At 35.5% G+C, this 13,399-nt stretch overlaps 1 protein-coding gene and 1 non-coding gene across 6 annotated transcripts in view; both read left to right on the forward strand.

Moving 5' to 3' along the window:
- PIP4P2 (phosphatidylinositol-4,5-bisphosphate 4-phosphatase 2) overlaps positions 1–13,170 on the forward strand; it is a 50,326-nt gene extending 37,156 nt beyond the window's left edge. The window contains exons 6-8 of one of the 5 annotated variants that reach the window (XM_087447689.1): positions 10,656–10,746; positions 11,031–11,087; positions 11,593–11,717. In XM_087447689.1, the coding sequence (XP_087303815.1) occupies positions 10,656–10,746; positions 11,031–11,063 (124 nt within the window). In that variant the 3' untranslated portion in view covers positions 11,064–11,087; positions 11,593–11,717. Of the gene's footprint in view, positions 1–10,655; positions 10,747–11,030; positions 11,131–11,592 lie in introns of those variants that run through there. The other 4 variants (XM_087447687.1, XM_087447688.1, XM_004431158.2 and 1 more) reach the window with 4 other exon arrangements.
- LOC147914026 (small nucleolar RNA SNORA40) lies at positions 9,998–10,122 on the forward strand. The gene has a single exon (XR_015555998.1). It is a non-coding gene; the product is annotated as a small nucleolar RNA SNORA40 (small nucleolar RNA).
- Positions 13,171–13,399: the final 229 nt, after the last annotated feature.

Below are 13,399 nucleotides of genomic sequence, written 5' to 3' on the forward strand. Positions count from 1 at the left end.
GATAGGTAGCTGCTTTATATACACAGATAGACTAGCTGTAATCTTTCTAACAATCCTGGAGTGCAGGAATTATTATCTTCATTTTACAGATGAGGAACTGTTAGAGAGGTTAAGGATTTTGCTCAAGTGATTTGCTTGGTTAATTATTTTAGAACAGTGGCAGTATTTTGCTAATAATGAAGTATTGAATGTCTAGATACTTTATGATTGGTTAAAATATCACAAGACAGTGTATTAATGTGAAGAAGAATTTGTATCAATTACTTAAGGAACAGCTTGCATAGAAATTCACATGGAATAAATCAGCTTAAATATCATTCTTAGAGGAATGTTTATAGAGTTGGAATCACATGCTAAACTTGCAAGGACTCAGGGCACTCATTACTTATTAGAGCAAAGATGCTATTATCGCATGAACACTCATGGCTTGTATCTAGCTTTCTTTTTCTTTGAATGTTTTTCTTCCTAACAAAATGAGGAGTCATCTGTTAAAGTAAGATTCTGAGATAGAATTTTATTTCTTTAAACACAAATATCAAATATCCTAAAATTATTTTTAAGTTGTAGAAGTTACTAAATCATTACTATGAAACCAACAAAAAACATGTGAGGAAACCTTCCCTCAGGGCTCTGGAGACTAAGAAACATTTTTTCCTATCGTTGTTTCTTACTCATGCAGTTGCTGGGGCAATTATAGCTGAAGGCGAGGTTCCTTTTTCAGTTGGGCAGCTTGTGGCCACTGCTGGACAGCAGATGTAGTCCTAGCATTCTGAAATACAACTTGGACTATATTTCCATGCAAATGTTATAATGGACCTAAGACTAGTAGAGACGGTGATTTAATCCATGATAATTATCGTTGAATATCATTTCTCTACATCACTGATGTACTCCTTTGTGGATCACCTCCTATCATTTTAAACAATAGCACGCTCTTTTATTTTGCTGTTTAGTGCTTTCGTTTATAATTATTCATGAATTCAACAAACAGTCCTGTGCTAGGTACTGGGTGCTTGAAATAAAAGATAAAACCTTGCTTTCAGGGAACTTATTCTTGTGGGTATAGAGAAGAGAATAGACAATTAAAATAAAGTTTTAAGTGCTTTGAAAGAGGTATGCCCCGCATGCTCTGCTCTGAAGAGCCCCTAATCCAGAGTGGAGGGAAAGGAAATGTGAGGGAAGGCTTCCAGGAGGGAAGGATATATGAACTAAGTTATTAAAGATCAGTGGGAATGATGTGAAAAAGAGGGCAGGATGATTCCTTGTGGAAGGAGCTACCTGTGCAAAGATGTAGAGGAGTCAAAGGGTAAATGTGCTATTAAGGAAATGGAATAGATAGGATTGAATGTGAAGGGATAAGAGACCGATTGGGTTTAAGGATGACCTGTTATCTGAGAGGCTATATTCACTGATCCTGATTCACTGAATCAGGAATCCTGAATCACTGATTCCTATTCACTGAGATAGGAAATACAGGATCTAGAAGAACTGTGTCTGGCAGAGAAAATGATAAGTTTGTTTTGAACATATTAGATATAGACTACTAGGTTTGCAGATTGGCTAAGTCTTCATCCCTTGAAATTCAGATCCACCCATCTGCTTTTCAAACCACCAATCTTGGATCAGTATGGCCATGGCTTCTCCCTTCCTTAATCAAGATAACTGAGAGCTGACAAAATTCTATTTTGATTAACTCTTTACAAATGTATAGCTTTATACTTCAGCTAAACCCTTGCTTGATATTCCTTTTCTAAGTGTTCTTGATTAACTCCCTTCCTCATTCTTCAAAGCAGTTTTCTCCAGGTATTTACTGTTCATCTTAAATTCATATCCCTCATACTCTCTACTCTCTCAGTCTCAGCAGATGAGTTGCCTCCTGTCTCTGTGAGATGATTGAGGCTGTCTGTGAACTCCCTCACCTTCATACTTCCTACCTATAAAGCCATCTATGTCTCTGCTCACTTCATTTGCTCTTCTCAGAAGGTTGCAGGTCTCTTCCTTTCAAGGCTTATCCAAACTTCATTTGATCATGGCACCCCATTCTCCCTGGAGTAAAGTGCAATTAGCCGTCAAGCCCCACTAGGCCACTGAATTTGCTCTGACAACATTCACATCCCAATTGCAAATTCTAATAGATCTCTTCAGTCCTCATCCTGCTTGTATTCTCTGTAGTATTTGGTTCTGTTGATCATCCTGTTTTTTTCCTTAAAATTTGTTTTTCTTGGTTTCCAGATACCACTTTCTCCTGTTGTTTTTCTCCCACTTCTCAGAACATTCCTTTGCTGTCTTCTTTGTTGACTTCACTTTCTCTTCCAAGTTGTTAAATATTGCTATTCTCCAGGCTTGCAACTTGACCACACTCTGAGTTTTCTCATATATTCCCCTGTCATTTATATGCCATTAAATCACCCCAGATCTCTGTTCAGCGCTCCTAATGTAAATATACAATCTGTATTCACTATTTTACCTATAGTTACTTTAACCTGGGTGCCATAGGCATCCCAGACACAGCATATCCAACTTCCTTACCCCACTCTGTAAACTCGTCTTCCTTGTGTATTGATGAATATATTATATTAATGAATTGCTATCCCATCTGCCCAGCTGACCAAGCCAGAAATCTGAACATGTGTTTGTTCCCTATATCCAAATGGAAACAAGTCCTATCAAATCCATCTCTTGACATTTCAATTCTGTTCACTTATTCTCACTATTCTTCCTGTAGGTCATGCCTTCAGGATCTCTCACTGGGACTACTGCAATAGCTTTCTAATTTATCTCTTGGCCTTCAGCCTTGCATTTCTTTTTCCATTTACTAGAGTAATGGTTCTCAAAGAGAGATTTTAAGCTCTCTGGCTTCAGATCTTTTAGTAGTTCCCAAATTCATGGCCGTGGCATACAGTTGTGCAGGTTTTATACTGCACAACCGAAGGAGGTGCTATTTACATTGTTATCCTAGGTTTGTCTGTTAGTGTCATATAACATATCCTGAGGAAGAACATTTTCTACTTATTGACATAAATGCAACATATGGATTATTATAGGCCTATTGCCTGAAATCCAAAAGCAAACTCCAAACTTCTTAGCAAGGTGTATACGACCCTCCAGCTTTAGGTATTTGCCTAACTTCTCATGTGGTATCTTTTGTTATGTTTTCTTCCACTTCAACACACGACCCCTATGTCCCAGCCTCCACAAATTCTTCTACTTCCATAAACATACAATACAGTTTCTCACTTCTGTCCCTTAATCTCATCATGCTCGGCCTGGAAGACCTGGCTAGTCCCTTTCTCATTCCTGTATACCTGGAAAACACCTCGTTAACTTCACCAGTTAGCTCATACATCCCTTGCTTCTACTCCTCACCTACAGAAACCTTCTCTGCAAGAAAGGTTATTCTGCTGCTTGTTCCTTGAACAATCCTTTTATCATATCTGAACAATGCTACTGTTGTCAGCTGAGATGGCTGACTTGCTCCTCCGTCTGTTCACATCTTTTCTAGTCCTTAAGCCCCACCTAATAAAGCCTTCCCTGGCTACCTCATCTGAAAATTGTGCTGTAAATAACATTGATTGGTACCATCTTCATTTTGCAGGTATCCTTCATAATGCTAGTGTTCCATAGGGGAGTGTTGTGAAGGGGAAGGTTAATAATTTGAAGAGTGAATAGTTAGAGAAACATAGAGAAACTATATTCTCTAACATAGTTAGAGAATAGTTTGGGAAACATTGCATGATCTTTTCCTCTTGGACATTCACTGTTCACATTTTTGTATATTAGAGGCTCTTTAATATCCAGTAATGTGAAAAACTAGTTAACTATAACAAACATCCTTTAAAATGCATAGTTCAGCTCATATGAAAGTTAAGAAAATCCCCAGGGATCAGAAATGAAGAGGAAATGACAACCAGGGCTATACTGAGGGTATTTGTCAATGCTAGGGATCCAGACCCTTGGGTTTCAATGTGCAGATGAAGAATGAGAGGGAAGGCCTTGGCCTTGCAGAAGGTGAAGAATTGGAATACCATCCCCCGCCTCCCTGCCACCCCTCCCCCCCACCGTAAAGTCCTTAAAGGACTATTCTCCGTGAAAAGAGTAGGTCAGGAAAACAAAATCCACTAGAAAAGGAGTATTACAAAGTGGAGATTTTATAAGAATAGTGAATTTGAGGTTTATATTTTACCTCATTTATATGGTCTAGGAAAACCCAGTCCCAGAAATCAGTTTAAAGTGGTTTGAGGTTGGTATCATTCTAGGGAGCCCGGGAAAAGCAAATGAAAATTCTCTGTGGATAAAGCCACCCCCAAACCATTCCTGCCAGGATTTCATATATTAAGATCTACCAAAATAAATTCTCAACAGAAATTAGCAACCACATGAAGAAATAAGATACCATAAGCAGAATCAGCATCAATAACAACAGCATAATTAGACTCCCAAGGACTTCACATATTATAGTTACTAGATATAGAATATGTTATAATCATGTCTACAATGTTTTTAAAAATAGAAATAAGAAAAAACAGATAAGAGTCTATAAAAAAATGACCAAGCACACACAAAATCCTCTACACAAATGTTCATAGCAGCTTTGTTCTTAATAGTCCCAAACTGGAAACAACTCAGGTCTCCTTCCATGGGTGAGTGGTTAAACAACTGTGGTGCATCCATACCTTGAAATACTACTCAACAATCAAAGGAATGAACTACTGACACATGCAACAGCTTGCATGAATCCCTTGAGGAATTTATGCTGAGTGAAAGAAAAAAGCCAGTCCCACAAGTTTACCTACAGTATGAGTCCATTTATGTAATATTTTTGAAATGGCAAAATTTTAGAAATGGAGAAAGGATTAGTGATGGTGTGGTGGGTACAGGGGGTGGGTAGGCAGGAGGGAAGTGAGTGTGGTTATAAAAGGATGCTGGTGGTGATGCTATTCTATATCTTAACTGTGGTGGTCAATACATTAACCTACACATGTGATAAGATTGTGTAGAATTAAATACACACATACACAAATGAGTATAAGTAAAATAGGAAATCTGAATATCGTTGGATTGTATGAATGTCAATATCCTCGTTATAGTACTGTTCTATAGTTTGCAAGATGTTACCATTGGGGGAAATTGGGTAGAGAACACATGAGATCTCTCTCTGTATTATTTCTTACAACTGCTTATGTCTACAATTGTCTCAAAATAAAAAAATTAACAAAAACAATAACCAGGCAGATTTTAAAAGAAACAATAAAGCTTCTAGAAATTAAAAATTATAGAAATTAAAATGCAATGGACAGGTTAAACAGCAGATCAGATTAAGCTAGAAACTAAAGCTGTGAATTGAAAGATAGAGGTAAGTAAATTACCCAGGATCCATCAGAGAGACACAGATGAAAGTAGTATAAAGAGAAATATATGGGCCGGCCCTGTGGCTTAGTGGTTAAGTGCGCACGCTCTGCTACTGGCGGCCCGGGTTCGGATCCCGTGTGCACACCGACGCACCACTTCTCCGGCCATGCTGAGGCCACGTCCCACATACAGCAACTAGAAGGATATGCAACTATGACATACAACTATCTACTGGGGCTTTGGGGGAAAAAAGGAGGAGGATTGGCAATAGATGTTAGCTCAGAGCCGGTCTTCCTCAGCAAAAAGAGGAGGATTAGCATGGATGTTAGCTCAGGGCTGATCTTCCTCACAAAAAAAAAAAAAAAGAGAAATATATATGAGAACATCTAATATATATCTAATCTAGAAGAAAAAAATAGAGGATGGGATATTTTGAAGAGATAATCCTAAGGGTTTTTAGATCTATGAAAGATATAAATGTTTAGATTCAAAAAGAACAATGAAATCCATGCAAAATAAACAAATGCTTTATAGTGAAATTGCAGAAAACCTAAGATAAACATGAGATATTAAAAGCAGAGAGAGAAATTATAGCTTTTCAGTAAGACAAAGATAACAGTTCTGTCAGGAAACATCTCAACAGCAACAATGGTAGCCAAAAAACAAGTTTAAAAATACTTCAAGGTACTAAGAGAAATTAACTGTCAAACTGGTATTATAGACCTATGTAAACTATAATAGAATAATGAAGGTAAAATAAAGATATTTTCAAATGCCAGAACCAACCAACCAACAAACAATAACAACCACAAAAAAAACAAGAGTGTTTACCACCTTGAGACCTTCACTAAGGAAACTGCTAAAAGATGAATTTACGGAAAATGGAAAAACACCCTACAAGAAATTTTTGCAATGCAAAAGAAGAAAAGGTGAACCAAGAAATTGTAAGCATTCATCAGGAACCTTGTATAAAATAGCAGAAACAACAGTAACAATAATATTAATGCTAACGAATTTGGAGAAACAAAAATACAGTAGAACTGAAATGTTGGAGAACAAGAACATGTAAGATGGGAGTAGAATGTTTGAGTCAAAGCTTTCTAAGATCCTTGTGTTTATTGGGACGGTAGATTTACTAAATGATTTTAGTTTTTAAAAGGTATGTATGTGAAAAATTTAAGTGTAACTGCTAAATAAATAGAAATAAATTGTAAAACTTTCTAAATAGTAGGTGGAAAATGAAATAAAAGAATCATAGTCAATCCAAAAGAAGTCCAGAAGAGAAGATAAAAAAGCATAGGAAATTCAGAAACAATAGAAAGCCAAAATAAGATAGCAGAAATAATGCATATACTTCAGTTGTCAGAATATATATATAGACTAAACTTGTCAGATTGAAGTACGTCTATATGCAGTTTGAAGAAGAAACACATGAAATCAGAGAACATAGAATGAAAGTAAAAGGATGGAAAAAAGATAAAATCCTGAAACCCTAACCAAAAGGAAAGATATAGCAGGAAAACACTATGCCACATTAAAACAGTAACATTAATATGAGTTAAAATAGCACAGACTGCTGTTCTCTTCTTCCGTTTGGTAGAGGAACTCCCAGCGCCTCACTGGCCACCCAGCGGGAGACTGCATCCCAGCCTCTCCCGCAGATAGCTGTGACCATGTGTTTAAGTTAGGGCCAGCGGAATGTGAACACAAGAGAAGAGGATAGCTTCCTGACACTCTCATTGAAGACAAACCTGCCTGTCTTGATTTTCTCTCCCCTCTTCCAACTGGCTGGAGAAGGCAATTGCAGCAAGACACTTATTACTCATGTTGAATCAATGGCAATCATGGGGCAGAGCTGTCTACCAACCCCAGGCTGTACATTTACCTTCAAAATCTTATATGCAAGAGAACTAAACTTCTTTTTCAGCTACTGTATTCTGGATTTATCCATTATAGCATTTTAGTATGTACTCTACCTCATACTCTTTAGGGTAAGAAGAATTATTTTTATGGTCACTTCATCAGAAACATAAATTCTGAACTTGTGTGCACCAAATAATATAACTTCAATATTTGTAAAATAAAAATGTATAATTATAAAGACTGTGGTCTTATTGATCAAGACATAAATATAAAAAGCAAAATTTTATTACTTTTAGAAGAAAAGACAGAAAAATACTTTTACAACAGAAGTAGGAAAGAATTTCCTAGACCAAGGGGAAAAAAAAAAAGCACAAACCTTAAAGAAAAAGATTGACAAGTTTAACTATAATAGAATTATCTTACATTACATTGATTTTGTTAGTAAAAAATCATCATCAATGGGCCGGCCCTGTGGCTTGGTGGTTAAGTGCGCGCGCTGCGATGCTGGCGGCCCGGGTTCGGATCCCGGGTGCGCATCGAGGCACCGCTTCTCTGTCCATCCTGAGGCCGAGTCCCACATACAGCAACTAGAAGGGTGTGCAGCTGTGACATACAACTATCTACTGGGGCTTTGGGGGCAAAAAATAAATAAAATCTTTAAAAAAAAAAAAAAAAAAATCATCATCAAAATGTTATTAAAAATAAATTTTAAAAAACACAGGATATAAGAAGATATATGCAGTAAATATAGTTACCTGGAATAGTATCCATAGTATTTAAGTATCATCTGTCAATCAGTAAGCTAAGGACAGTCATGAAAATGAATGAACTAGATCTCCACATATGAATATGGAAGAGTCTCTTGTTGAGTATTGAGAAAAAAAAGGCAAGTCACAGAAGCATACAGTTTAACACAGACCTATAAAGTTTTAATGCAAAAGGCAAAAAACTACATATTGCATACAGAACACATATGTATTAAATGTATACGAGATTTTATTATCCATGCAGTAAGTGCTTGTTGGTCATTGCCTTATCCCTGGGATGAGATGGTGCTTGGGTTGTAGGGTAGCAGTAGGTTATTTCTTTTCTGGAAAGACTTCCCAGAAGTAGTGACTGTTTAAGTTGAGTGATGAAAAATGGGCATGGGTTTTCTAAGCAGAATTCATGCACTGAAATTAATATACTCTAATGTATTCTTTTGGCTTACAGAAAAGCTGTTCCGATATTCACTTAGAACCTTTTGATTTCTTCAATACATAATTCTAATAAGCTTAGTTGGCTTTTAATCCATGGTAGATTAGACTGCCAGAGGCAGATACACAGGTAAATGAGAAATGACAGCCAGCTGTGAGGTTTAAGGCAGGGAAAACAACCAAATGCACATATAAGAATTAAAACTAAAACTAGTCTAAGGCTAAATATCACATGAAGGGGCAATGAATCTTGTGTGCCCTAGTCACTCCAGATAGCAAGCTGCACACTACAGCAATTAAGGATGACCCCAGGTCATCCAGATATTTGTGTTTCACTTAACTATTCAAGAACAGTTTGATATATATTTCCACTAATATTCATCAATTTTTAAAAAGATTTGGGACTTAAAGAAGATCATTTTTCTGTTTTGCAAAATGAATGTCTTTGGAATAGCACATTTCTAGATTATGCCTAGTAAGTGATGCGTTTCTGTATTTCATTTATTCACCAGACATTCCTTGAGCCACTACTGTGTGCTAGGCATGATGTTGACACTGGCCATACAAAGGCAAATCAGATATTTCGTTATATCATTCACTAACACAGTACCTGATATATGATATGTGTTAATATGTGTATGTGTAGGAAGAGGAAAAAAGCAGTAATTTGGCAGTTTGATCTCTGCTATACTTGTATCATTTGAAAATTTTGAAAATTAGAAGTGGAGAGGACTAAAAACTATTGGATTTGGGATTTCAATTGAGAAATGTGATAACAGTATATGCTTTTATGGATTTCTCATAGGCTTCTTGCAGTATATATTAAAAGATTTCAAAAAATTTAATCCCTTTAACTTTGTAATCCTAATTCTAAAAATGTATCTTAAGAAAACAGTGAAGAGCTGGCCCTGAAGGCCTAGTGGTTAAAGTTTGGCATGTTCCGCTTCAGTGGCTCAGGTTCATTTCCCGGTTGCGGAACCACACCACTTGTCCATCAGCAGCCATGCTGTGATGGCGGCTCACATAGAAGAACTAGAAGGACCTACAACTAGAATATACAACTATGTACTGGAAGAACAAAGAGAGGAAGATTGGCAATGGATTCGCTCAGGGCGAATCTCTCCCGGCAAAAAAAAAAAAAAAAGTTCCTTTCCTGCTTAAGTAACCACAGCTGGTTTCTGTTGGTGGTGACTACAGATCCCGCTGACTCCTCTCCTTAGGCCCAAAGGCTGACACTCCCTTTAAAAAAAAAAGAAAACAATGAAAAATAAGCACAATGCTTTTAAATGATGTTTAGCTGGCATTATTTATAATAACGAAAACATTGTGTCCAATAGTAGAGAATTGGTTAAATTACGTTACATTCATCCATCAGAATTCCAGTTTGAGAATACTTAATGACATAGGAAAATGCTTATGCTATATTGGTAAATTACAAAAATTGGTTGGAGGAAAATATGCCAAAATATTGAGTGACTATTTATGGTGGTGGGATTATAGGTAATTTTCCTTTTGCTTTTTATTCTTTACTCTATTTTCCAAATTTTCTACAGTAAGCATATTACTGTTATAACTGTAAAAAAGCCAATAGCATTGTGTTTGTTATTGTTTAATTTGTGGACAAAGACTTATAGACAGGTGTGAAAAATAAATCCTCTTCTGCAACCAGAACTCATTGTTCAGTATGAGTTTTGATATACATAAAAGGAACATATGATACCTAAAACACATTAAAGTGATGGGGGTATTGATAAACATAAAGACTGGTTCCAGGACTGGAGAATTGATAATTAAAAAGCATAGGATATATGGAAATCTCAGCTATATTGATTTAGTATTTTAATTTTAATGTTGACATGAAATAAAGATGACTTCTGTTTTTTAGAAAAAAAATCAAATGCTATTTGTAAGATAGCACTTATTTTCCATTCTGGAATAAACTTTTTTGGAAATAGATTTTTATCTTGGAAGATCATTATTGACCACAATGGTTTTTTTGGATATTGTCAATTTCCAAGGCTTGACCTTTTTTTAAAGCCATAATAATATATCACAAATTCACCATTTATGATTATGATTAATGTCACTCATTAAAAATGATGTTTTTATGCATTTTCTTGTCTCTCGAGTTGCATAAGTAAATAGAAGTATATCTGTTACTAAAGCCGTAGGTAAGTACTCATAAAGATGAAATGGAGAATCTTCGTGGAAATACTTATGTTCTCTTTTGCTGCCATGAATTTGCAGTTCTTCAGTGGGTAGTGCACTTCCACGAAGACGCTGCTGTGCATATGTTACCATTGGAATGATATGTATTTTCATTGGAGTGGGATTAACTGTGAGTATTAATTACTCTACTCACTGTTAGAATTTTTTCTATTAACTTCATCAGTGGTAAATGGTGAGGCCTGGGACAACCTTTGATGATCCCTGCCTGCCTCCCTGGCATACCAGGCCCAAAAGCTTCTGAAGGACTATGGGCAATCTGAAGCCCAATCCCTGGACCTGGTTTTAATGGAGCTTGCCCATCCAGGTGAAATGGTGTCTTAGGACCCCTCTGAAGGCCCTTGACATCGGGGACTTTACCATCCATTTAACAAAAGCCCGTTTGTTTTTATTTAGTGCCAGAACCAATTTTGCCATGGCCGAATCTGAAGCAATGCTCGATCAGCTATGGAGGTCTGAAAAACCATCCTTCTCTTTATTCAAGTCAAGCAGAGATTTATTATCAATATGGGGATGACTTTGTTTTTAAGAGGAGACTGAAGCTAAGCAGTTGGCCTGGGGATTATCCCAGGAGAAGAGGAACGGACTGATCTGTTTTGCTGCCATTTGCTTTCCATGCTCCTTTGTTCCTCCTGGTCCCATATTATTAGCAATGTTCCTATTGTGTCACACAATACTAAGGAATTATTTGGATTAAATTCCTTTTAGAGATAACATGTTTTAGTGGGCTTTTTTGTTTACTTCATAAAATTTATAGTTAATATAACTAGTAGCGTTGTCTTATTAAATTTTACTCTGTCAGTGATAGTCAACAAATACACCAACTCGTATTTTATAGAAATTTTGTGGCCTCAGGGATATATTTCATAAAAATCACATGAAAGCCAACACAAGATCTGTAAGCAGATATTTGCTTAAAGTTTCTGACCTTTTGTTTTTGTATTGCTTTTTATTTTAGGTTGGCACCCAAGATTTTGCAAGGCGATTTCGTGCAACCTATGTTTCTTGGGCAATTGCTTATCTCTTAGGTTTGGTCTGCCTTATCCGAGCTTGTTATTGGGGAGCCATAAGAGTGAGTTATCCAGAACACAGTTTTGCATAAGCTTGTTTATGATTCAGTGATGCAGGTCAGAATATCTGGCAGTTCTTGATAAGCTATTCTGGACATCTTTAAATCATTTATCCTAATGGATTCTATTCTGATTTATGTATCAAGTTTCACGACTTGGGGAGTCTTTTATGAACAAATGCTCATTGCACTACATTATATGCAAATAGTTTGTTTTGCTGCTAGATTTTCAAGCTCTGAGTAATAAAGCTGTGTTTTCATGTTTTTTACATCTCTTAAAGATATTTTTGGATTTGTCACTAAACATTACATATAACATCACCTTTTCATTATTTTTAAATCAGTTATTCCATTACTTGCTGATCTGTGGGTATTCCCAAGAAGTGTTTATAAATGTTTCTACAATAGCTTCACATTTATACTCACATTTTTAATTAAACATTATCAAAATTGCTTGCTTTAAAATCTCAGCAATATGCATTTTGCTTGAACTGCTTACTGTAACTTTAACCTAAGATCATAATGACCTTATTCAGGAAAAAAAATTGAGTGTACCTTCAAAGACTTGACATTCTTGTCAGATAAAAACCATTTCTAGATACTGTATGCTTGTTTTTTGTTGTTTGTAGAAAGATACAATATTTTGGTAGTAATTTAAAATACAAGAATGAAAATATTTATTTGTCCACAGTTGGAGATAATGTTGGATAAATGTTTTTTCTCAAAGATCGCAAGACTTTTGTCTTTCATTTTTGTCTGTTTTTTAATTTAACAATTATAAAAGTACTGGTCTAGATTTATGAAATTTAATGTTAATCACTGTATGTATTCCTTTATCGAGCCTGGAGGAAGCATTTCACATAACATGTTTTATAATACTTAACCATTTAAACAAAGGTATATTTACATTGCCATCCTTTTCATTAGATCATGGTAGATTTTTCTTAATGGGATAATTATGGACTACTTATATGTGAAAGGAGCCTATGACATTTACACTAGCCAAAATGTTGAAATTAGAGGTAGTTACTTTTACCATTCTTCTCAAATATAGCTGCTCAGATAATTACCCAATTTATTCAAGAAAGTAGATCGAAGACAAAAAGCAACATAGTTTTCTAAGAATTCACTAGGATTTAAGGAATCAGCTGTCACACTGCCCATCTTTGCAGTTTTGAAAAAGAAATAGCTTAATTAAGAAGTAATGTTCTAAAGCTTTAATGTAGTAGAATTAGATAATGAGATGATCTGAGTAAATTAATTGGCTATTCCAGGGATAAGAATAATATTTTAATTACTTATGTTCCTGATTAGTATAAAACCGTACTCATCAGAGAGTTTGGAGCAAAATACATGTAAACTTCAAAGAGCAAATGATAAATGTATAAATGCAGTAGCTCAGGATTATATGTACCTTTGAAAATACACTAATAAAGATTATTGTTCAAAAATTACCTGTTTTGTTCCATTTTTTATAAATGTCATTTCCAAAATTGCCTTGAGATCGTACTTAATAGTTTTCATGTTTAAGAACATATGTAATGTTCCTTTATATAACAGTCACGTTTTTTTTCTAGTATTTTTATGGCTTCATTTATAAAATATAGATTTTAAATCCATTTGTAATATACTTGACATAAAGTACGAAATAAGAATCTAATTTATTTCTTTTCTTAATGGTTAACTAGTTGTAACA

This window comes from Ceratotherium simum, chromosome 23 (assembly GCF_057802395.1).
Source record: "Ceratotherium simum simum isolate JZ-2026a chromosome 23, ASM5780239v1, whole genome shotgun sequence".
Taxonomy (NCBI): Eukaryota; Metazoa; Chordata; class Mammalia; order Perissodactyla; family Rhinocerotidae; genus Ceratotherium; species Ceratotherium simum.